Consider the following 19269-nt stretch of genomic DNA (forward strand, 5'->3'; position numbering starts at 1 on the left):
GAGTATACAACTATGCACTAGGGGGCTTTGGGGAGAAAAAGAAGAAAAAGAAAAGAAGATTGGCAACAGATGTTAGCTCAGGTCCCAATCTTTAATAAAACAGCAATTCTTTAGGATTTATTTCATTGCTGGCTCTCCAAATTTGGTGTGCATAAAAATTACTTGGTTGAATTGGAGAAGCAGATATAACTAGGCCCCAACCAGGTACTAAATCAGGCTCTCCTCTGGGCGGAGGGGAGCTCAAGTCTCAGTGGTTGCAAAAAAGCTGCTTGGTGTTTCTTATATGCCCCCCTTTTTGAGAGTCGCTACCTTATATGATAACATCTTGAAGAGTTTTGTCCTTAAGAACATTGCTGCTTAAAGTGTGACCCATGCACCAGCAGCATTGATATCTCCTGGGAGCTTGCTAGACATGCAGATTCTCAGGCCCCACCCTACTTAATCAGAACCTACATTTTAACAAGATCCCCAAGTGATACATTAAGTGCATTAAAATGAGAGAAACATTGCATTAGAAGACTGTAGGAATGGAACCAAGCATGTTACCCAATGTGCATAGAGTTAAGTTAGACGTGTTTAAAAAGTATCTGATACATACTAGCTTAAAATATGTAAAATAATTTGTGGTTTTAATTAATGAGCAGAATTTAGTCACCATGATTGTTATAAATTAGGTGCAAGCTTTTCTGGGTGTTCAGCAATGCAAGGTGTATGATAAATGGCTTGGGATTTAGAAAATGATTAACTCCCTGAAGAAAAATGTGGTCTGAAAAGTAACTGACATTGCTCCAGCACCGTATCTGAAGGGTGCAATAATCTAAGTCCTAATTTTGGGCATGGTCAGATGTGCAGTGGCAGCGAAGCCCTCGGGAATCAGAAGGTGATTTTCCTTCAGAAAGTTTTAAATGGAAGAACTGGAAAAACAGGAAGGGAAATTTTCAGGATTGGAAAGAGGAATCACCTCTTTCTAGAGTAATTACATGACTGCTAAATTTAATGCTATACATTTGCTGTCTCACTTAATACACATGAGAACACCTGCACAAGAGGTGAAACCTGTTGAGAGAGGAGGGAGAAGCATTATGATATTAAGGATATGCCCAGGATTTATCTCTGGGGTGATGTTTCTTTTCTTCTTTTTCTTTTCTTTCTTTCTTTTTTTTTTTTTAACAAATAGGTTTTATAGATTACTTTTGCAGCATTCAATTCCCACTCCCCATCTTTAAGTTTCTTTCTGATGGAGCAATGTAGATGCTTAATGGTCACAAGTGGGCTATTGGATATTAAAAGAGATTCATGCTACAACCATCTGTCACCGGCCAAACCAGCACAGAGAAGTGTTTCGTTTACCATCACTGTGATCTGCTTGTTTGTTGTTCTTTAATTTGAATGTTTTAAGGTAGACCTTAAAACAGTAAATTTTAAAAACTTAGCCATCTCTCTTTTCATATAATTACATGTGTGTCCTGGTCCCTTTGGGCATTTGAGTTTACAACTAAGAAATTCTAGACTAATTTCTTTCAATAACTTTATTTATGGAACTGTACATTACAAGGTGTTTTGTGTTCATCAGCTCTGGGAGAGTTTTAAACACTAGGTTTAAATTGCTGTTCTGTACAGAATAAAAATCAGAACATTTGAAAATATTTACATTCCAACACCCTTAGGAACACAATGAAAAGAAGCCTTGATGGATACGTGTCCAGTACGGCAACACTCCTATTGAAGATCAATCAACATATACTATCTTTTAAAAAATTATCATCGTTTCTCTTTAATGTTGGCTGAGAAAGAAGGAGCAAGTGGCTTTCTATATGTTTACTGCAGAGTTATTCTGTTCTTTTCTAGATATAGAACATTTAAAGTGAAGCTTTTATTAACCTGAGCATTTATTTTTATAATATATTTGAAATATTTATTATGGAAATTGTATTTGGTTCACTTACATCATAAATATGCTGGTCATACAAGTTTGAATGCCCCCCTTAAACTGTAAATGAATGCACAGGCCGTGTGTTAATTAACTCACTACCCTGTTGATTCAGTGGGTGGGTCCCTGTGAGACCATCTTGATTGGCTCTCTACTGTAGTTCTAGAAAAAATATTAAAGCTGCTTCTGATAGATCTGATCCAATGACAAGTAGCCTGATTTCTCCCCAGGATTTAGGAAAAATTAGAAGGAAGGCCATCTAGATAAGGTTCCTCCAGAGAAGAAGATTTGGAAAGGAAAAGGGTAATCCAAGTAGTGCTGGCTATTATTGTCACCTAGATCGGGATGTGTTTCCTAAGTATCTCTCATCCTGTGAAGAAAGAATTATTTCCATAATCTCTCTTTTATCACCCAGGATTGGTGCAGTTGGTGCCCGATGCTGTAACCCTGGCAAAGATCCATCGCCGTTCTGGACTGATAGGGCCGCTGAAAGAAAACACAATCAAAAAGTGGTTCACTCGGCACAACCATTTAAAGATGGATTATGAAAAGGTTTGTCCCACTGGACATTAAATAATGTACTTAAATAAGAATATGCTCTGGTTCATTAGATATTCTGACTTATGAAAAAGTAAATTAAATACACCTTGAATTCTAATTCACTCAGTCATCAGCCTAGTAATAATGTCCCAATTTAAATGGTATATTAAGTAGATAAAAATTTATGTGTTTGGTCTTCCTTCTGGATGAAATTCTGGGCTATCAGTAAAAACTCTCTTTGCTCAACTGCCTCCCTTACAACCATCTCACCTGAGATGATGCTCTTTGAAACTACCTCCTTCAAGTCACCTCTGCTTATTTGTACACAATCTCCACTTTCTATAAATCTCCCTCCTTCCTTTGCAATACATATCTTCTGCCAAGCTCTATTTTTTCATGTGCTCTTTTTTCAATGTTTGCAGAATGCATAATAGAGTTTTTATTTTTTTGTCTCAGGACTTTACAAAATGTACTGTTTTATTTGACTGCAATCCTTTTTCCCACTTTACTTCGTCCTGGCATCTGGCCTGCGAGGTGCAGTGTGCAGGTTCTACTCTACTGCAGGGCTCCCAGCTAAGAGGATAAGTTAATTAGAGCCAGGCCTTGTTCCACTTGCCAAGGCATGAACTGGGAAAGCTGGGTCCACCCAGAGGCAGGGACAGCTTTATGCTAATTCACACAAAGATGCATATGGGTGAATTTACTCAAAACTGTCCTGAGCCCTGAAATTCCCTCATTCTGGGAAACTTCTCAGGCCTGGGTACACTGGAATGATTGGTCACTCAGGCAGCACAGGCCGTGTTAGAGAGACCCAAGAGTTCATCTATTCCAGACTTCTGTGAGATTGGAGAGGAAAAAAGTACAGGCTGTTGGAGGGTGAGTAACAAAGAATTAGATGAGATCGTTTTGAAATATATTTTTTAGCCATTCCCAAAGTTACACCTTATGTTTTGCACAAATTCCTGTGGTTATATTATTTGAGGTGTTTCCACATACATTTGCTCTTCACAACCACCATGTGAAGGACATATTTTATTGTCTTCACTTTATAAGTGAAGAAAATCTAGACAGACAAATGAAGTGACTTGCTCAGGCACTTGGAATACCTGGAATTAAGGTGTCCTGGCATGCAGTCCAGTGACATAGACTTCTACTCCAGAAAGTCAGCCACACCATTCAAGGAGACCCATGACCCATCACCGGCCCAACCAATCACTCATGGTTACACCATGGTTACACTCACGATTGCATCATTGATGAAAATGATGTATACCCAGGAGAGCATTTTGAAAACAAAGATTAATTTTTGTTTGTTAAAGAAACATGACTTAGTGGTAATCTGCCTCCACCCACATAGGCGTTCACTAGTATAGACTGTACCAAAACACTTTTAGACATCAACTAGATGACCTATTTGTAAGGATAAACATACAATGTTACAGTTATCTCAATATAGCTTTTTCTGTATTAAAAAAGTGCAAATATTCAAAAATTAATATTTTAAATTTCTCTGGGGATAGGTAGTATGGGACCATATTGTTCCTTCTTATTTTACCTTGAAAAAAATCATTCAATATTGTATATTTGAGACATCAAAAAAATCACACCACGAATTCTCTCTAGTAAACTAATAAAATTGACTTCAATTGAATAAAAGAGATATTTTTGCCAATTTCAATGAAAACATTCATCTATTAGACTAAAGAACAGATTGCTTCATGTTCTTCTGTAGCATATTAAGAATTAGCCATTTAATCATATCCTTCTCTCAACTGAGATGTAGAAGTAGTTTTTGATTATGTAATATTGCTTTCTATAATGCTTGTTACCATTAGCTCTTATACTAATACATTCACTCATTTTGTGTGTGTGTTATTTCCCAACTGATTAGGCCTTGAGAAACTTTTTCTATTCCTGTGCTGGCTGGTGTGTGGTAACATTCATCCTGGGAGTCTGTGACCGACACAACGACAATATCATGCTGACAAAGTCAGGCCACATGTTTCATATTGACTTTGGAAAATTCTTAGGTCATGCACAAACATTTGGAGGGATAAAAAGGTCAGTATGTAAATAATGTTTATTACAGTAATTAAGCAATGTCCAAGGGTGACATATAACATGTAATGGCATAGAAACCCAGCATATGACTTACTCCCCATTTCTCAAAGCCCCCGAGATAGCATAAACATGATTATATATGTAAGATTGAAGAAAAAAATTTTTTAAATATATTGTTAATGGGAAAAATTAGGTTTCCTCAAATTGTCAGTGGACTAAATTGGCCTTTTCCAATAGGATACTAATTCTATTCCAGTCTGAATTGTCTGAAGTATAATATTTTTGTTTTCTTATTAAATCTTGAATAGACAATGAGGCCTGAGTTCATGGTCTCAGTACATCTAGTATATTGGCCACAGCAATCACCACCCCTGGTCTACGTGTCATAGAACTAGCGTACTTCCTTACTGACTGAGCCTTAAATCATTGCAAAAATATTTAGTCAGCACCTACCATTCAAGGCTCTGAGAATATACAAGTAAACAAGGAAGATACAAATCCTAATCTCTTTCTAGTAGGGATGACAGACGTTAAACAAGTTAACATACAAAGAAATAATATGAGGAAATGAGGAATTTAATTTCTTATTAGGAAACTGAAGTAGAGAAATGGGCTAGAACTTGACTGAGGCAGGAATGCTATTTTAAAGAGACCCTTGGAAGATGAGACACAGCTGCGTAATGAGTGATAACCTTGTGGAGACCTATGAAAAGAGTATTCCAGGAAGAAAGAACACCAAAAATAACAGTCATGAGCATGGAAGTAAGCATATCACGTTCCAGCAACAACATGAAGGCCTGGGGCCTGGAGGAGGGATGGAGAGGCGCGAGCAGTAGGACATAAGGGCGAAGAGCTTGGTGGGGGCCAGATCAAGCAGGGCACTTAGGACATGGTACGGAGGTTAACTTTTATCTTAAGCTCAGGGGCAGACCTTTTTCAGTGGATTTCAAAACACTCTCTGCTGTCCTATAAAATAATAAGCCCAGTTAGGAGGCTACTGCCATAGTTAAGGCAAGACCTTAATGGTATAGAAGTGGTGAAAACTGACAGATTCAGAAAATATTCTGTAGTCAGAGCCACAGGATCTGCTAATTCATTGGACATTGGCAGTGGTTAATGGCCTGGGGGAGGCAGCCTGAGGGGTAGGAGAAGAAAAGAAAGCATTCAAGGATGACTCTTGGATTTCTGGTCTTAGCAGATAATTTTATCATGTACTAAAACGGAAAAGACAAGTGGATAAATAGGTTTTTGTTTTATTTTATTTGAGCTGGCAGCAAGGAAACCAAAAGTCTCAGACTAAAAGTTCCTTGCTTTTTAAAAACGATACTTCATATTAAAGTAGAAATGGGATCAGACCATTCAGAAGACTAATCACTCACTTTTAGCTATAAACACCTCATCAATAGAAGAAACAATAATATCTCCTACAATATGACATGATGAGCTTTCACCAGATGGCCATAATCTGGTATTAAAATGCCAATATAAGCTACCTAAAATGGTTTAATTTGTATAAACAAATGTCTCCTATTTTATAAAGGCATACAAGCGGAATTGTTTCACTTTTTCTTATTTTCAGTACATTGCCTTCTATAATGAATAACCTCGGGAAAATTCACCACATATTCGTTCATTCCTTAAATATCTACTCAGGATGGTCTGTGTGCCAAGGACTGTGATAAACCTTGGAGATACAAAAATGAATAATCCACATTTACCACCTCAATGGGGTTTACTCTTCCTTTAGAATACTAGGAAGACAGACACATAAATAATTACTATAAAATATGGTAACGGGTACGGTAAGAGATAGACATGTACAGACCATTAGAGCATCATAGACGAGGGCTATCTACTTTATGAAGGACAAATGTTAATTCACATGTGCGAATGTGTACATAAGTTGCGTATGTAACACTTTCTCTCTAGAATCTATTATTTCCTAGAAATTTAAAGATTAGATTACAATTTTGACATCTTTATTTATTTTGTTGTATTGTCCACTGAGAATTTGGGTTAATCCTTATTCATTTATTCAACGATCATCTATGTTGACCATGAGGATGGTTAAATGGTGAATGAAAATATTCCTGTCCTACAGAAAAAGTTCCAGTTAGGAAAGCAGAAAAAGCAAAGAGCAAGTTACTAAACATTATGGTAAGTACCTTGGTAGAGATATGCACCAGGATCTCTAGAAAAGATGGAGTCCCATTTGTTTGTTTGTTGATGTTCTAGCAGCTGTTGCTGCTTCTACAGTTTAGCAACTGTAAATCTCTTTTATGCAACCTCTAAGGTACATGACAATGTGCCCAGTATAGAGCCTCACTCATATTAGGTTGTTAACATTGTTTGCTGAGTGAGTCAGGCAATAAACCATTCACAGGTGAGCCCTCAATCATTCAAAAATTATTGATTGGATGAATGAAAATGAAGTTGGCACTATCTTCACTTGAGATTATTGATTATTGACCGCCAGCTAAGGAGGCCAACTGCAGCATTATGATCCATTTGGATTATTGTTTGCAGGATTTTATGTCCACCAGTGGCTATGTAAAGCTCATTGGCAATGTCTTCTTGGATTTCTTTCTTGATATTGATACTTCTGCCCTGAGTTTGTTTAATGATTAAACTGAACTGTGCCTACACATTATTATTCAATGTATCTTTTGAATTGTAGACAACATCCAATTATTTTCCTCCAAGTCTCTTTGGATTGTTTCTGAAGTTCATTCGAATGTTGTTTCATAAAGTAGCTGACTTCTTCCATCCTAGGCCCATTGGTTGTTTATTGGTTACCAGGTAAACAAAAGTCCTCTTATAAATCAGGCCACTCAATCCCCTTAGGATAAATGAACATTCTTATTTACTCTACATTTATTAGATTATAGACCTGGTCTTTAGAGAAAAGCCTATCTTCACCTTGCTTCTTCTATACAAATACTAGTCATATTCATAAACTCTCCATAAGATACAAAGCCAGGTATGTAAATCACTCCCTAGGACTATCCTAATCTCCCATAGTCTAGCAAGGCCATATAATGTTCCACTAATAACCAGTGATGGCCCAGGATCATACTCCTTAATATAAAATGCTACACCCACTGAGAGTAGAGTATCTGTATCCAGACACATGTTTCTCCTATTGTCTACTCCTTAAAAACATGGAAGAGGAAAGCATTTGTATAACTTGTTATGGTTTACAAAGTGTTACTAACATACCTTAATTTTACTTCATAACACAATTGCCTAAATCATTGTTCAACCCCGCATAGAGAGTACAGTTTCCAGTTGTGGATGGGTTATGGGTTGGGAAAAAGAAATCACATAGACACATAAAACCCCTCTCTAAGTTGCACATTTACCCCTCAGTCAAGGATACAGAAGTTAATAAAGGAAATTAGCAGACTAACAGAGCAGAAGTAGATGCAGTGTATCTGGGGGTGTATTTTCCCTTGATCCTTGGTTTCCTTAAAAGAAAGCAGCAATGAGGTGACATTCTCCTTACAAGTAGTGTCTTTAGAAAGAAACTGATTCCTTGTTGAACCATTGTATTTTTCTACTCATGCTATAATGGTGATTTCAGAACATCTCAGACTAACCGTCTGCGCAAATCTGTTTAGGAAATGTATACAAACATTTACAAAACTGAATTCAGTTTTCCAGAAATCTAGAAAACCCATCGCCATGCTTAGACCAAATCTGAGGCTCCTGGAAACTTTCTGACTTTGAAGAAAACAAAAAAATGTCACATCTCAGTTATAAATATGGAAGATGTCACGTCCTGTATATAAACAATCTTTCCTACTTGATTTTAATTATGACATTAGATAAGAAAGATTGCCATCAGCAGATTAAATCACATGAGAGTTCAGCCCCAGGATTACTTAACGATTCTGGGGAAAATTTGGTTAATGCCTACAATGGAAACAATGAGGACTTTCACTAACTTTCTGAAACCAATTGGTTTTTCTTTTGAAGTATTGCTTAATTATCATCTTCATTTCTTTGTTTTCTCTCACAAAGATTCAAATTAAAGTGGCTCACAAATTATACATCCACAATTTTTCACTCACAGTTCCCCCATAACAATGAATTCTATATAGTAATGTTTTTATTACATAAAAGATGTTATTGCAATAACTCTAAATTTCAACTCGATAGTTTCTCGATAGTGACTTTCTCTTACAGAGGAGGAGAAATTGAAGAAGGCCTTTATTGGGGCTATTCATTGTTCTCCTAACTCGTTGTTTCATGTTTTTGTTTTTTCAGACTGTATTTCCACAGTCTATATGGTCTTTCACTTTGGTGATGCTGGTCTTTCATGAAGCCTTTCTTGTAGCTTTCTTTCTAGGTAATTTTAGAGGCCATGTGAGCAGTGGTTAAGGTCAGGTACCAGGGAGATAAACTGTATGGGTTTTTTTAATCCTATACTAGCATATTCTAATGATGTAACCTTGAACAAATGGCTTCTCTGTGCCTCAGTTTAATCATCTATAAAATAGGTGTGTTTTGAAAATTAAATTAATTGATATATGTAAAGTGGTTAGAGGAATGCCTAGCACCAAGTGAGGGTTCTATAAATATTTGTTGTAATTAATTTTAATGTAAGTATTCCAAATGAAGTGATAAAAAATGAGACGGCATCTCTAGGTTATTGTTGTTTCCTTTTGTTTAAAGTTATCTGAACATCTTATTTTGATAGTTTTTGAAGTGTGTGTTTTGAAATTCATAAATTGAACTATTAGTCCTGTAATATCTCTGACTTTGGGGCTTGTTGACTGACAGGCCAGATTGCACTGCTTGTCAGATTTGTTTAGATTGTAAGGTATTTCACCAAGTCATTCTTGACTTCTGATATAATTTCAGACATAAGCAGAGGTGTGCCCAACCTGGCTCACACTGGCTTGCAAGAGCCTATTGTGTGTATTCCTTCTCAACTCCACCTTAAATGATATCACACTGGTAGTCTGAATCAGCCACAGTAGGAGTATACACACCATGGAAAATGACAAATGTTGTAAATCAGAGGTTTTTTTGTTTTTAAAGTGAGCTGGTTATTAAATATTTATCACCACATCATAGGACATAAGTTCATTTAAAACACATGAAAAATCTTTCAGAGCTCAGCAAAATAGAATTCAAACTCTGTTCTTTTTCTGTTAAAATATTTGTACCGGGATGATCAAAATATTATATATCTGTCTTCTTACAACATAGTTTATGCCCTTTTCAAGTTTTATCCCAATAGATCACCAATCACTTAATATAATTCATCTCAGAATTTTCATCTCAATATTAGTCATAAAAATTTCCTGTATCTATAATCATTTTGATATTATCTTCAATAGTTAATTACCACAGATTTAAAAATTTTTAATGTTTAATTTCTAATTTGAGCATTATAATATTTATATTCTAAATGTTCACAATTTAAAACCATCTTTGAAAAAAACTCCTTTAGCAGATTAAAAGAATAATTTTTGCCTTACTCCAGTCATTCTGGTTTAGTGCAATATTCGTAGTAATGCAAATGCTATATAGATCTTAGTGATCTCCCACATACTTTAATTACTATATTAGTGTTCTTTGAAATTAGATGAGTCTCATCAGTCTATTATTCACATGATTGTGTATTAAGAAACATTGTGGTTCCTTTAACTCAAAGCAGGCCTCAGTATCATCTGAATCTTCTAGAAGAAAAACACACTTTCCAATACCTTTCCAATTGTGAGTGTCTTAAGGACATCTCTGTATCTCAAGCAACTAACTAGTGCCTGACACAGCGGAGACTCAATTTTGGTTGATTGAAGGATCACTACAAAAAATGCCATAAAATTTACTTCTCTTGACCTGAGAAACTACGCTGTTTCTGAAGATAAAATTTTTAAGAACTTGTCATATTCTCTTATCCTAACTGGAAATTTACCAAAGGAGTTTTACTTCATGGTCACTGTACATGGGGGAGTCCAGGGGATGAGACTCAAATTTTGATACACACCAGCTCACAACCTTTAGGATGGCTGTATATACCATATTTACCCCAAGAATTGAAAGCAGGGTCTCAAAGAGATAGTTGTATACTCATGTTCATAACAGCATTACTCACAATAACCAAAATATGGAAGCAACCCGAGTGTCCATCAGCAGATGAATGGATAGACAGAATGTGGCATATACATACAATGGAATATTATTTAGCCTTACAAGGAAGAAAATTCTGACACATGCTACAACATGGATGAACCTTGAGTACATTATGCTAAGTGAAATAAGCCTGTCACTAAAAGACAAATACTGTATGATTCCTCTTATATGAGGTACTTAGAGGAATCAGTATCATTGAGATGGAAAATAAAATGGCGGTGGCCGGGAGCTGGGGGGAGGGAGGATTGGGGAGTCATTGGAGGGAGGAATGGATATAGAGTTTCAGTTTTACAAGATGAAAAGTATTATGGAGATGGATGGCAATGATGGTTTCACAACATTATGAATATGTTTAATACCCCTGAAATGTACACTTAAGAATGGTTAAGGTGGTAAATTTTATGTTATGTGTATTATGCCACAAAGAAATAATTAAAAAAAAATTGATACTCTATAAGTTTCACAAAAGTTTTCACCAGTCGCAAAGCCAGCCCTAGGCAAACGACACGTAGCGTTTGAGAAGTACTTTGGATTTTCAAAGCACTCTCACTTAGACTATTTCAGGAAGTGAAGTTTGTTTTGTCATTCCCATCTTCTCACTATCATTTCTTCCTTTTCAACTTCACCTGATCATTCCACTGTTTTATCACCTGGTTTCTTTTGAGTAGCCTCCTTTATATCACCCCACTCCCGTTATAAGTAAAAAACAATTTCTCAATTTAAAAAAAACACACAACCAAAAAAGACCAACTATGAATTTTCTTTAAAGAGAGACTTGTAGGTTTTCAGCTGAAAAGACTGAGGGATGATTAGGAAAGGAGGAAAAGTTTGTGAGAGAGAGGGAATAAAAGGAAGGAAAGAAGGAGGGAGAGAACAATTTAAACAGTGTAAGGATTCTGTCTTCCAGCACTTAGTGAGCCTACACCCCCTTGTGAACAGAGCATGCTTGAGATGGAAGACCTGAGTGCTGATTTTTAAAGAAAAACTACAAATGTCTTCTAAATATAAGCCTAGTATAAGAACTTCATCTGATGTCCAACTGAAGAAACAGTACCCACTCCTGTGGGGGGGGGGGAATCACTTACGGTGTTAAATTTGCTAAGAGATAAAATGTCCATTTCAAGCTTGAAACAGAAATTTTAATCATGCATATGGTAATTTTATGGGTGATTTAAATGTTTTCGGAGATAACTTGGACCGTTCTTGATTTTCACCTTCAACCTGATTTTATAATCTAACCCTATTTAAGATGTGATACCACAATCCAGTTTCACCCAAGCATTATAGCATTGATTATCTTTTCCTCATATCCAGACTAACTTCTATTCCAAGCATTCACTGGAATTCCATGCAAAGCATAATTGTACACTTTCCCTTAGACTCAAGCTCAAAGGGGAATTTGGAGGAGCCGACCAGTCTCTTCCTATCCTAATTTGCTATAAATTCACATCTAAAGTATCAGACTTAGGAAAGTTGGACTGATAATTTTGAAGAGGTTACTGTTTTATCTACCCTTTGCAAATAAGAGAGATGGTCTGCCTGAGCCTAAAAGGGACTCCAGAGTCAATATCTAAAGTTATTAAGCAGTTAAAGATCAGGGACTTCCCAGAGTCTAACTTAGGACCCACAGCGCATTTACAAAAGAGGCTAGACTGGGGGGAAAACACATGTTTTACACTGAAGAGATTATTGGTGAAGTTCTCCTTAGTTAATAATTGCCAGAAACTTGGAGATCTCACAGGGTGTTAAATGTTCTTTTTGTAATAGTACGTGCACCCTTATGTTCTCATTATATTGCACATGTGAGGTTTGTTGTGTTGTCTAATTATACAAGGTTCTAGCCTATCCAATGGAGATTCCAAATTTGCCTTCTCAATTAACTCATGAATATTAGACAAGAGACTTGTGTTCTTTCTGTTGAACAGCAAAATGTGCTCTCTGAAATGTAGGTCGTTTGTGATATCAGGAAAAGTGTAGGCTTAAACATTCCCCAATGTACTTTGTAGTCATTTATTTGTATGCTAATATCACCATTCATTATGATGGGAGTCTGCAAATTCTAGCACTCTTTAAAACAATATATTTTAATGTTACTATGATATTTCCTGGGGACAAAATCATTTGAAATTCATGAAATTAATAATAATCATTTCAATAATAAAAATAAAATGTGCCTCATTACTAAGCCTCTCATTTTGGTTCAGTATCTAAACACATATTCAAACATTCTAGTCTCTCAAGCCTGGGACTAAAGCTTGTATACATCCATTTACTGACTTCATCGGTTGCTCAAGTAAATACTAGATGAACTGTACTGCAAAAGGAAGAAATATTTATCTCTACAGAGACCAGCAGACAAATTCTACTGTCATGAATCCTTGATAGAGTTCTCTGTCTTTCCATTCCACTCTTTATATCCCCTGACTCCGTCCTCCATCATCAATATTGAAACATGTGGCTCTTCTCCTATTGCTGTGGATTATCACTGGGAGTGGCAGAGACTAAGTGTTCCTTAGTGTGGTGCTGCATCATCCAGCATGGGGGATCAAATTCTAAAGGAAGTAGTCAAAATCGCCCTTCAAAACTTCATAAATACTTTGTATACATTTGTTTAATTAATCCTCACAGGAGCCATTTGAGGTAGCTACTGTTATTTTCTCTAATTTATAATCAAGACCTAAGACAGAGAGGAATCTTAGTTGTTATAACTTGCCCAACGTCATAGGCCCTTGGGAAGGTACCACATAGGAGACTGATATTCCCGTTTCTCAATAATCCCAACACACTCTTATTTTTTCTCCAGCATTGGGACAGATGTCTGTTTCTTCAGTTAGTACCAGATGACATAGTTATCTTGCATTTATGGCTGTGATATATATTAAGTTTGTGTCTTTAACAACTGCGATCAAATATGTTGCAAGATAATTACACTGTGAGAGGCATTCAAGAACTAAGACCAAGTGTTGAAATAGCAAGATACTCTCCCGTCTGTGGGCAGTATGGTTGCTCTTTTATGAGTGAAAAGACAGGCACAATTGCTCACTCTCTTTTAATCTTTTTATTACATTTTTAAAAAGAACATCTAACAGGAATTGTTGAGCTAATAGAAGTTAAATGCTCATGGGATGTGACTCTAGTTTTCAGAGTCCACCAGGGTCTGTTTTATTGAACTTAGTATGACCAAAGACCACCATGAACTGTTGGGATGAAGCCCAGAGATATTATCTCGACTGCCAAATTCACATTTGAGGAAGTTGCCTCTGTAAATTATTGTGTCCTTAAACAGTTTATGTGTTCAATACTTTAAAATCAAGCATCATTCATTTTTTAAGTATGTGCATATTAGTTTAAGGAATAATCTGATAAATGAAAGACTGCTCCTTTTAAGGATACAGCACCTTGGCTATGTCAGAGTGCATCCATTACAATTAGCATGCTTAGTCCCATTCTTTAATAACGTATTTTAGGATAGGGCGGTCTCCACTGTGAGGGTGATACTGACATTGAGATATTGAGAAGATTTGATATTGAGAAGACTTGATATTAATAAGATTTCAAGAGGAAGTATAACATAAGCATGAAAAGGTTAGATTTAAATTAGTGGGAACAAAGAAGAAAAGGTATAGTAGAGTATTGTGAACAAATATGTGGAGGCAGAAGATAAGCATGTGCCTTAACCTACTCATCTGCTTTCACTGTGCTACACCACAGCTGCCAAGCACTGCAAGAAAGCATCGACACTACAGGGCAAACGCTGTCCCAAGTTTCAAATGGGCCAATCTCATGGCCCAGCAACCCCACAGTATTTCTGTAGCCATCTCACTATTTCACTCGCCACAATGACTTGTGCTTTGTCCTCACAAGGTAAACCTCAGATCTCTCCTACCCATTATTCTCCACTCCCCCCTCAACAGATGACCACATCTCCTACTTTATTGAGAAAATAGAAGTAGTCAGAACAGAGCCTGCTTTTATACTCAATATGAAGCTCACAAAATGACATCTGCACATAAACTTTTTCCTTCTTGTTTTAACAGAATATTTGTTTTTCATTTCTAAAGTCAATCCCTCCATCTGTGCTTTGGAGCCATTTCCCTCTCATCTTTTAATGTACATTATACTGTCCATAATTCATTTTTCCTTGCATATTTATTTATCCTCTCCTTCTTAAATAACCCTTTTAAATGTGATCGTCTGTCCAATGCTTAAATAATCTTGCCTCAAACCCCCAGTTTTCATGCCATTTTACTCTTCTTCACAAACTTCCTGAAGGAGTTGTCTAAACTCTTGACTTCCTTTTCCTTACCACCCATTCCACAACAACTTCAATCTGGCTTTGTTCTTCATTACTTGATAAGATCAATAATGACCTTCATAGTGTTAAATCCAATAATATTCATTCCTCATTTTACCTGATTTATCAGTAGATGTCAACAGTATTGACTATTCCTTCCTCAAAATTCTTTGGCTTGCCTTCTGTGATGTTACATCCCCCTCTAGTTTTTCTCCCCTTCTCAGCATCCAATGCAGGATGGTTCCCTTCTACCAAACCACTAACATTAGATCCCCAAGACTCATCTTAGCTCTCTTCTCTTCTCTCTCTACGGTCTCCACCAAACTGATATCAGCTACATCCAAGGGTTCCATCAATATCTATATCCAGATGACTCACACGAATTTTATTTAAACATTTTATCTTGAGATATTTGTAGATTCACACGCAATTGTAAGAAATAATACAAACAGATCCCATGTTCCCTTTACCAGTTTCCCCCAATGGTAACATTTTATAAAATTATAGTGCAATATCATAACCAGGATATTGAAACTGACATGGTCCAGATACAGAACAATTTCATCTCTCCCAGGATTCTTCATGTTGCCCTTTTGTAGGCACAGCCACTTCTTTCTCCCCCGCTTTCCTCCTCCATCCTTATCCCCTGACACCACTAATTTGTTCTCCATTTCTATTTTTGTCATTACAAGAATATTATATAAATGGAATCATACAGTGTATAACTTTTTGAGACTGGCTTTTTTAACACAGTGTAATTCTCTGGAGAGTCATCCAAACCGTTGTGTGTATCAACAATTTGCTCCTTTTACTAACAAATAGTACTCCAAAGTATGGATTTACCACAGTTTGTTTAATTATTCACCCATTGAAGGACATATGGGTTATTTCCAGTTTCTAGCTATTACAAATAAAGTTTCTATGAACATTCATGTATGTTTCTGTGTCAATGTAAGTTTTCGTTTCTCTGAGACAGATGCCCAAAACTATAATTGCTGGATTGTATGGTAGTTGCATGTTGTTGTTGTTTAAGAAACTGCCAAGTGGTTTTCCAGAGTGGCTATACCACTTTACATTTCCACCATCAATGTATGAGTAATCCGGTTTTCTGTATCCTTGCCAGCATTTGGTAGTCATTAACTTTTTATTTTAGCCATTCCGATAGGTGTGTACTGATACCTCTTTGTGATTTTAATTTGCATTTCCCTAATGTCTAGCGATGTTAAAAACATCCTTTCCTGTGCTTATTTACCAACTGCATATACTCTTGCAGAAACATGAAATGTCTCTTCGTATTTTGTGCATTTTCTAATTGTATTTTTCAGGGTTTTTTTACTGCTAAATTTTGAGAATTCTTTATATATTCTAGATACTAGTCCTCTGCTGGCTATATGGTTTGCAAATATTGTCTCCCAGTCTGTAACTTGTTTCATCCTCTTAAAAGCTCTTTGCGTAGCCTAGATCCCAAATGTTTTCTTCTATTTTTTCCTAAAAGTTTTATCGTTTTACATTTTATATATAAGTCTGTAAACCATTTTAAGTTAATTTTTATATTAGGTGTGAGCTTTAGGTCACAGTTTATATTTTTGCCTGTGGATGTCCAATTGTCCTAGTATCATCTGATCAAAAGGCTATATCCTTTCTCCATTGGATTGTTTTTGCATATCTATCAAAAATCAGTTTGGTATATTCGTATGAGTCTATTTCTGTGCTGCCTATTCCATTGATCTAAGTGTCTATCTCTCCACCAATACTCTGCTCCTTGCTGAGTTGTCTCTGACACCACCTAGACAGGAGATTGAGATGCCGCATTATAGCCTGGTGAGAATGGAAGTTTAGGCTCCCCAATTTGGCCTTGGCTAGTGTGGTGAGAGATTGGGGTCACAGTTTTTTCTTCAATATTTGGCTAGAGTAGAATGGTTATTGTCTAAATGTTTTCATCTTGTTAGGCTACCCCTTTCCTGGGCCTTTGGCTAGAGAGACCAAGCTTTTCTTGAAGACTTTTTGTCTGCACTCACTGGCATTTCCAGATTCCTATCTCCTTGAACCCCATGTCTGGAATATATGAGGCAAAAAGAAAACCTAGATAATTCACCACCATGTTGTTTCTTGAGTCCTGAGGTCCTTGGGTAGTCTCTCTTCTTCACTTTGCCTTTCAGAGTCTTTTTATGTTTGTCTTATATATAATTTTTAGGGTTTTTAGTGTACTTAGTGAGAGAGATAAGGAAACATATGCCTACTCAGTCTTCCCAGAAGTGGAAATCTGACTCAAAATTTTACTTCCAGCCCAGATCTTTTCTCTGTGATCTGGAAATAAGTATCAGAATTCCTCATTGTCATCTGCTCTTGTATGTCTCAAAGGCACCTCAAATTTAACTTCTTTGAAGGTGAAACCACTCTGAATGTTGTGCTATAGTCTTCCTGATACACAAGCCAAAAATTTAAAGCTCTTTTTAGCACCTCTTTTCCCTCCTACTCCAAACCATCATGAAGTCTTCTTGATTTTTTCTTCAAAGTATTTTTGTAAGTCTTCCTACGTCTCTATATCTGCATGCCACAATCCTAATCTAAGCTACTCTCATATCTAATCAAAACTTTCTGCAGGGGCCAGCCCGGTGGCATAGTGGTTAAGTTCACATGTTCCACTTCAGTGGGCCCAGTGTTTGCCAGTTTGGGTCCTGGACATGGACCTGCACACTGCTCATCAGGCCATGCTCTCGTGGCATCCCACATAGAGGAACTAGAAGGACTTACAACTAGGATACACAACTATGTACTGGGGCTTTGTGAGGAAAAAAAAGAGGCAGATTGGCAACAGTTGTTAGCTCAGGGCAAATCTTCCTCACACACACAAAGGAAAACCTTCTGCAAAATTCTCTTGTCTTATCTACCCACATATGCCCTCTCTGTTCCAAATTCTTCTCCATATTACAGCTAGGGGGATCTTTTCAAAACACTATTGTTACTATTCAAGAAATTTTTATTGCTTTTAGGATATTGATTTTTTAACCTCATCTGTAAGCCTTCTCATTATCTATTGTAGATACTCAAAAAATATTTGTTGATAAATAACTATAGTGTTCTAACATTTTGGGTGCATGCCTCCCTAGTCAAATTTAAGTCACCTAATGGGCAGAGACCTATCCTAAATGTACCCTCAGTGTAATGGCAATCTTTAATGCTTAATGATGATGATCTTGGTATTCTAGTGACTTTAGACAAGGAAATTATGTCTACTTGTATAGTTAGAAGGGAAGTATAGTTAAAAGGGAAGCTTATGCGTAAGTACTAACAAACAGAAAATTATTAATTATCCTGCTATTTTCCATATCAAGTGAATTTGTCTCCTTAATAATTAGTGTCTGTTTATAATAGAAATGTTCTTAAATTTCCCAAGTACGTATATACATTTTTGAACTACTACTCACTTCGCACCTATATTGGAAATCTATAAAATAGTCTCAGCATTTTTATGGAATAATAATTTCAGGGAAAGATTGATCATAAGTTAATAAAAAGATTAACTCTGACAACAAAATGACAAAATCATAACAAGTAAGTTTGTTCACATGGCCTTCTCACATAATTGTTAAATTATCACAAGCTCTTCACTGTGTGAGCTATGTTTATTGCCTGTTGCATTCATTGCATATAACAGAATACCATCAAAATATTGTTTGAGACATTAAGAATATATAAAGGCAAGATAAAATACATCCTCTCTCCCTGGAAATCACACAGATAATTTGGGAGGAAAAAAATCATAAGACTGCATGAGACTATAAAGAATAAAAAATATTGGCTGTAGGGCTAAGTAAAAAGGTAAAGCAAAATAAGAGAAGTTGGCAAGGGATAGGTTAATTAGAGAAGATTTCTCTTTTTTTAAAGACCCAACAATTTTTTTTGCTGGGAAAGATTTGCCCTGAGCTAACATCTGTTACAAATCTTCCTTTCTCTTTTTTTTTCCTCCCTAAAGCCCCAGTACAAAGTTGTATATTCTAGTCATAAGTCTTTCTAGTTCTTCTGTGTGAGTCTCTGCCACAGCATGGCTACTGACAGATGAGTGGTGTGGTTCCACGACTGGGCAGTGAGCCTGGGCCACTGAAGCAAAGCACACTGAACTTTAAACACTAGACCAACAGGGCTGGCTTGAGAAGACTTCTTACAAGAAAAATTTTTGATCTTGATCTCTTAGTCAGTATTAGGGCATCGGGTAAAAGAGAGAGAGAGAGAGAACATGACCAGAAGTGGGAAATAATACAAGTTAAAGGTACAGGTAGAACTTAGGCAAGTAATGGTA

The 19269-nt window shown here is 36.4% G+C and overlaps 1 protein-coding gene across 26 annotated transcripts in view; it reads left to right on the top strand.

The window, feature by feature from the left end:
• Nucleotides 1-19269, top strand: part of PIK3C2G (phosphatidylinositol-4-phosphate 3-kinase catalytic subunit type 2 gamma) — a 510459-nt gene that overhangs the window by 398795 nt on the left and 92395 nt on the right. For 21 of the 26 annotated variants that reach the window (XR_011439709.1, XM_070270013.1, XM_070270006.1 and 18 more), the window contains 2 exons: nt 2346-2482; nt 4362-4531. Coding sequence is in view for 25 of the 26 variants with exons in the window: in XM_070270013.1 (XP_070126114.1) it covers nt 2346-2482; nt 4362-4531 (307 nt within the window). In the remaining variant the exon portion in view is untranslated. The remainder of the gene's footprint in view (nt 1-2345; nt 2483-4361; nt 4532-19269) is intronic. The other 5 variants (XM_070270025.1, XM_070270027.1, XM_070270026.1 and 2 more) reach the window with 1 other exon arrangement.

This window comes from Equus caballus, chromosome 6 (genome assembly GCF_041296265.1).
Source record: "Equus caballus isolate H_3958 breed thoroughbred chromosome 6, TB-T2T, whole genome shotgun sequence".
Lineage (NCBI taxonomy): Eukaryota > Metazoa > Chordata > Mammalia > Perissodactyla > Equidae > Equus > Equus caballus.